This window comes from Galeopterus variegatus, unplaced genomic scaffold (genome assembly GCF_000696425.1).
Source record: "Galeopterus variegatus unplaced genomic scaffold, G_variegatus-3.0.2 Scaffold711, whole genome shotgun sequence".
NCBI classification, from domain to species: domain Eukaryota; kingdom Metazoa; phylum Chordata; class Mammalia; order Dermoptera; family Cynocephalidae; genus Galeopterus; species Galeopterus variegatus.
Window position 1 is genome coordinate 668011 of NW_007726822.1, and position 6458 is coordinate 674468.

General features: G+C 65.2%; 2 protein-coding genes across 2 annotated transcripts in view; both read right to left on the minus strand.

Annotated features, from left to right (window-relative positions):
- The window catches only part of DGAT1 (diacylglycerol O-acyltransferase 1), an 11982-nt gene extending 11087 nt beyond the window's left edge, over nucleotides 1-895 (minus strand). The window contains exons 1-3 of the mRNA XM_008571711.1: nucleotides 702-895; nucleotides 399-527; nucleotides 47-195 (exon numbers count right to left, since the gene is read on the minus strand). Coding sequence (XP_008569933.1) covers nucleotides 47-195; nucleotides 399-527; nucleotides 702-895 — 472 coding nt within the window. The remainder of the gene's footprint in view (nucleotides 1-46; nucleotides 196-398; nucleotides 528-701) is intronic.
- Nucleotides 896-5211: 4316 nt separating this feature from the next.
- Nucleotides 5212-6458, minus strand: part of SCRT1 (scratch family zinc finger 1) — a 3731-nt gene continuing 2484 nt past the window's right edge. The window contains exon 3 of the mRNA XM_008571712.1: nucleotides 5212-6448. Coding sequence (XP_008569934.1) covers nucleotides 5927-6448 — 522 coding nt within the window. The 3' untranslated portion in view covers nucleotides 5212-5926. The remainder of the gene's footprint in view (nucleotides 6449-6458) is intronic.

The window sequence follows — 6458 nt, forward strand, 5'->3', positions numbered from 1 at the left end:
GGAGTCGTGGTCAAGACGCGGGCGTGCGGACGCAGGGCGCGCGGACCTGCTGCCCGCGTGGTCCCGGGGTCTCCGCGGAAGACGTCCAGAGTCCTGTGGGATGCGCGGGACGGGATAGACGACCCGAGGGCCGCGGCGCCCGGCTTCCCGGCAGCTGCGCGCCTCCCGAGCTCTCGCCGGCCGCTTGCCCCGCTTCTGTAAGCACAGGGCCGCAGTGCCTCAGCCCAGGCTACGAGACGCCTCGTGCGCGGCCGTCCGGGAGCCCCGGGCTGTGTCCGCCGGGGCTCTGCCTGGGGTAACGTCAGACAGGGGCCAGGTCAGAGGGTCAAGCAGGAGAACGGCCCCAGGCCCGCGTCGCTGGACTGCCCGCCCTGCGCGCCGACTGCCCGGCTCACCACCTCTCCGTCTGCAGGGCCCGGCGGCGGTAGGGCGAGGGTGCAGTCCGCTCGGTGGCCTCGTTCCGGCCTGCCCCCTCCACAGACAGCCCCACGTCCGCCAACTTGCAAGTGCGCCAGGACCTCGGGAGCCTGGGGCGCCGCCTCGCACAGAGGCTTATGTGCAATCGCCCAGGTGCTAAATGAAGCAAGCCATCAGCTGCAAGAGCCGCACGGCGCGGCCCACGGGACACAAGTCGGCGTCCCACCTGGGCCTGGATCTCGGTCGGGGTGTGAGGGTTCACTCGGGACTCAGACCTCGTTTACCCAAGAAACACGTCGAGCTCGGGACCCATTAGCCATTCGGTGCTCTGGGAGCGACCACACAGAGGCGCAGCCTCCCGGCTGAGCTCATCCCTCTTCCACCGACGGCGGCCGGTGGAGCTGCCCCCCTGGTGACACGCTCTTGCTGGCACGGGCCATCTTGGGTTGGGCTGGGACTCCTTGGCAGGCGTCTCCATGTAGCCTACAGCGGGGGACCACCCCGACTGGGCCGGAGCGCCCCTCACGCGTGGACCTCGGTGGGGGAGGACCAGCCCCGGTTCCTACCCAGTCTGCCAGAACATTCGTCTGTTCATCGCAGTCGCTGGCGGAGCAGTCTAGGCCTTTCCCAGTAATGACCCTAAAAGGAGGCTGGGTGGAAGAGTGTCCCCTTGGGAGCCTGGATTAGGGGTGAGCCATGGGAGCTCTGCCACTCCTTCTCCCAGGCAGCGAGCACGAAGCCTCCGCGTGCTCTGGCCGTGCCACTATCCAGTGTAGGACCAAAAACTAGAGGGCCAGCCCAAGCCGTCACGCGGATGGGCGAGGAGAGGATGGACGGCTCAGCCTGCCAGTAAGCCCGCAGAGGCCGAGCGCGCAGCCAGCGAGGAGTGAAGGCTTGCGCTGAAGGCGGCTGCCTGCAGCCCGGGCCCGGCTCAAAGCCTTCAGCCGGCAAGTGGCCGCGGGAGTAAGGCGACCAGAGGGTGGATCGGGGCCACCAGAGAGGCCGGGTCTGGCCGGGTGAGGAGAGCTGGGTCGCGAGCGTGAGGAAGGCATGGGCTGTGAGCGCCCCAATGAGGAAGAGCCTGGGCGCGAGGGCCGGGGCGGGGCCTGCCTCGGGGAGGGGGAAAGGGGGGACCCGGGCCGAGAGCTTGAAGGCGGGTAGGGGCTGTCACAGCCCCAGTACCGGGATCCCGAGCGAGGTGTGGCCCAGGGCGCCAGGAGAGAGGGGAAAGGTCAGTAGGTCAGGTTGTTTGGGAACAAAGGTGTGCGTGGAGGGGTCAGCGAGGAAAGCATTGTGCAGATCTCTCTGTCAGGGGTGGCAACAAGTGAGGGGGACCGAGGCTGGGGTGGGTAACGTTGCAGGCCTGGTTCAATAAAGGGCCAGGAAGGGTTTAGGGTTTAGAAGGGGCCTCAGGCTGACTCCAGGACCAAGGAACAGTGGGCAAGCTAAGGAAGCCTATGAGAAGCACAGTCATTGGACAGAGTTCCTGGGCAGTGGTGGTCAGCAGCCTGTGCCACCTATTCTCTGTGCATGTGCATGGAGGCTGGGAGGAACAGGGGGGTCATCCCAGGCCTGGAGGAGGCAAACTGCATCTTTCCACCTCCACCACCTGTCAAAATCCTTGAGAAGTAGATGCAGCCATTGGAGACCCCAAAGCTGTGGAGTCCTTTGGGAATGAGTGGGCAGCTAGAAGTCTTCTTCCCTGCCACTGCTATCTGCCAAGGTACAGATCCAGGTATCAGGTGGGTGGAGTATTGGGGAGGGCTTATGTCAAAAGCTTCCCTGGGTCCCTCGTCCTTAGACAGGCTGTCTCCCTGAGGCTCAGATTCCTCGTTTCGAACTAGGACGATGATGCCTACCTGGCTGGAGGACAGTGAAATGAAGGCCCCTCTGCAGAAGGGCCTGGCCACCAACCCCTGCCAGTACCAGCTATGCCTTCACTTCTCCCATTATTAGTGCTGGCAGTGCTCTCCAGAAGAGGGCACCCTCCAAGCAGCAGGCCCAAAGGCCACAATATGCTGCAGACGAGGCTGTCCTCCACCCCAGTGAAATCTGGGCAGGTCTGTCTCCTGGCCCTGCCAGGTTGTGGCAGCTGTGCTGGCCCTGGGCCTAGGACTGACCTGGTTTGGCTACATGTGGCCAAAGGCTTTGGGCCTCTCAGCTCATGCCTGCCTACTGACTGCCAGATGCCATTGCTGGGTAGGGGATCTCTGCCCCTCTGCTCTCCCTATCCAGCACATCCCTGCCCCTAATCTCCTCAACTCTATTCATCCTGTCTAGAGCCGAAGGGTTAAGGGTGGCTGCAGAAGTCTCTCTGCCCACTGGGCACCTCCTGTCTGAAGCTGTCCATGGAGGCCTCCTTGGACATTGAGGAGCATATCCCCAGAGTCTGGGGATCAGGATATGGGCAGCAGGCCGAAAAGAGGGGCCAGACCTTGAACCCTCTGCTATCCCCAGTTCCTCCAATAGCGTCTCAGAGGGCTTGTTTGTGGCTGTCAGGCCTGCCAGGGCAGCAGAAGCCCCTACAGGGAGAGTAGAGGAGCGGAGTTCCAGGCCAGGGGACTGCAGCCTCTGATGTACCTACTGTGGCCATTCTAGATTGGCCTTGGGCTGGGCCTGACTGTGGGTTGGAGCCCCTTAGTGCCACCAGTCATGGTACAGAGCAGATTCACCTGCAGCAGAAGACCAACTGCTTTGCCTCCTCAACAGCACTCTGGTAGCTTGGCCTGTCCAGGCGGCCCTCCCCAGTGAAAGAAGAGGGCCCCCTTGCTAAAGGCAGGGGCGTGATTCCAGGGCTGCATGAACGGCTGTCGGCTGTGACTCTCAGAGCGGGGCCTGCAGCACCTGGCCTGTGGGTGTGGCAGGATCAGGAGGATGCCCCCCCACACACCCAAGGCACGGGCGCAGCCCAACACACATGAGCCCCACACTGCAAATTCTATCAAGAGTGGCATTTATTCTCCTCGTGGAGGTGCGGCGCTCCGGGGAGCTGGTGCTATTGTGCTTAGGAAGGAGGTCTGTCCGTCCGTCCGTCTGTCCGGCCGGCCCAGCCCCAAACGGGGGCGGAAGAGGGGCACGGCCCGAGTAAAAATCCCGGCCTTTTCCGGGTGGGAATATGTACAAGGCGGCGGGGCGCAGGCGGGGGTGGGGGCGGAGCAGGCCGACGGCCGGAGCCCCCACCCGAGGGCCCCCGCACCTCGGGCCCTACTTGTAGAATCAGTACAAAATAGGTGCTACCTAATCGTTCCTTCTACCTGAATTCGCTAAGTCGGTTATTGTGCTGCTTAGTTATGGGGGCAGGAGGGGGCCCATGGCTTTCCACGGCGGGTGTGGGGGGAAGCGGGAGACCCAGGTGGGCTCACGGCCCTCTGGCCTTCTCCGTAGGTAGGTAGACAGGAGTGTGCGGTGGGTGGGGTGGGGTGGGGGCGCCTGTGTGTAGATGTGGCACAGGCGGGCAGGCCCCGGCTTGGGAGCTGTGTGGGCACCATGCCTGGTGGTGAAGGGGGATTTGGATGTGGGCCCTGCTATGCTGGGCCCACGGGTCTGCTCCTGTGGGGGCAACCAAGCTTGTGCTGAGGATGAGGCTGGCCACGTCATATACTCCAGCTAGTGCCTTTTCCTCTTGGCATGGCCCTGGCCCTGGCTCGGGCCAAACACGACAGAGCGCATTTCCCAAGGGATCAGAGGATTGGGCACCTTAGTGGGCGGCCCTAGTGGCACTGGGCCCTGGGTCTGTCCCACCTAAGCTAGGAACGCAATGTCCCAGTCAAAGGCAGAGCCCGACTGCGCCCAGCACGGACCCGGGCTAAGTTGGGGAGAGTGGGGTCGGGGGGTTCTCTGCTTCTGCGTCCGTCCCTGGCCCATCCAAGGCCGTTGGGTCCCTGTCGTGGGCACACACTTCCCCGCAGGTCGCCACGTCCCTGGAGGACTCGGCAACAGGCCTGACACATAGAAGGTGCCCAGTGAAATGGTGAGTGATGGACATCTGAAGGAGGGTGTTGGGTGCAACCACCTCGTCCCCGCCCCTGGAACCATTACACCCGCCGGGCTCTGCCGTGGGGGGAGGGAGGTGTGGGGGAGAAAGTCTGCGCGGCCGGCCCCGCGCAGCGTCCCTGATCTAGGGGCCTATGGGGTGGGTAGGGCGGGTGGATACCTGATTCTCAGTAACTCTAGAGGCGGCGGCAGCTTCGCATGCAGTGCGCGTTATTGCTCTATAGTCGGCATCGGACTAACTAAGGGGGAGGAGGAGCGGGCAGCCCCGGGAAGGGTCGGGAAGAGGGGTGGGGCTGCATGCAGTGACGTCACAAAGGCGGCGGCCAATGGGGCGGGCCCTTGGGCGGGGTCGCCGCCGAGGCTTTGGCATAGACGGGCGAAAGTTGGCAACGGAGTGAGGGCGGGGCCTGGGCCTCGGGGGAGGGGCCGGCCTCTGAGGGGCGGGGCCCGAGGCTCCCAGGAGGCAGAGCCCAACTAGGGGCGGGGCAAGTGATCCTGGACATCCCAAGCCCCCGGCGTCGGCGGGCAGGGTGGGGGTTCAGCGCCCCCTCCCTGACCCGAGTGCAATCTGTTAATAAATAAAACGTACAAATACAGAAAGAGAGAAACCCGACGCGTCCGCAACCCCCCCAGGGGGCTTTACCCGCAAAGCGAATACAGAGAGATGTGCAGAGGGCAGTGCCCAGGCCTGCCTGCCGGGCCCCAGGAACCCGTCCTCCAACGCCGAATGCCCGGGGTACGAGGGAGGGGGCCCCGGGGCAGGGCGGGAGCGGGGTCTGAGGAGGTCGGATAAGTCCATGCGATTTGATATGCGTCATTATTATTCGTTATGGAGGACAGAGCCCTGGAAGGTGGGCTGGAAGAATTCGGATTTGGCAGAGGATGCGAGGCGAGGGTAGGAGGGCGGCTCGGACTGAGGCCCCCGAGGCAGAGGGGTGCCGCCGTCCGCCCCTCTCCCCGATCCCCAAAGCGTCTGAAACTCCCGGGAGTTCGGCGAAGACTCAGGCGCAGGGACACCTGTTCAGGCCCCCGCCGCTCCTGCTCCTCCCCACCGCCCGCTGCCGGGAAGGGACCGGCTCCCTGGACGTCTGGGCCGCAGGCCGGGCCCTAGAAGGCTGGGGAAGGGGTGGGGAAGACCTGAGTCTCTGCGACGCGATGCAGGAGCGCAGAGCGGGGACAAAGAGGGCTTTCCCTACCTAACCCCACCCCCGTCTTCAGAGACCCAACTCAGAGATGAGGTTCGGTTCCGGGTCTCGTCGACCCTATTGCTGGGAGAAAGCCTGGGGCACCCTGGAGGGGAGGGGACGGGGTTCGGGATGGGTCTCCCCTCAGGACCCTATTGCTTGAAGGGGCCGGCAAGGCCCCTGGCGGGCGGGGCGAGGTGGGGCCGGTCCCCCTCCCCCTATTGCTGTGAGGAGGGGCCCTTCCTCCGGCCCCTCGGTCCGGACGCCGGCGGGGACTTCCCCGGGGGCACGTATTGCTGAGAGCCGACCTGGCTGGCGGAAGCCCCGGCGCTCTAGGCCTGCACGGGGCTGAGCTGCGGCGGCGCGGGGGCCGCAGGGCCGCCGCCGCCGGAGCCGCCCTTGAAGCAGGCCGACTCGTAGTGCTTGTTGAGATAGGACTTGAGCGCGAAGCTCTTCTTGCAGCGCTTGCACTGGAAGTGCTTGAAGGCCGAGTGCGTCTGCATGTGCGCGCGCAGGTTGGAGCGGTCGGCGAAGGCCTTGCCGCAGTGTGCGCAGCCGAACGGCTTCTCGCCGGTGTGCGAGCGCATGTGGCCCTGCAGCAGCCAGGGCCGCGAGAAGGCCTTGCCGCACACGCCGCACTTGTGGCGCAGGTCGTGCGTGAGCAGGTGCATGGCCATGGCCGGCATGGACACGTACACCTTGCCGCACGTCGGGCAGCGCCGCGCCAGCTGGCTGTCCAGGCTGCGGTGCGTCTGCTTGTGGCGGCTCAGGTTCGACGACGTCGCGTACGTTTTGCCGCACTCGCCGCACGCGTGCCGGCCACCAGCGCCTGCAGCCCCCGGCCCCGCGCGCGCCTCCGCGCCC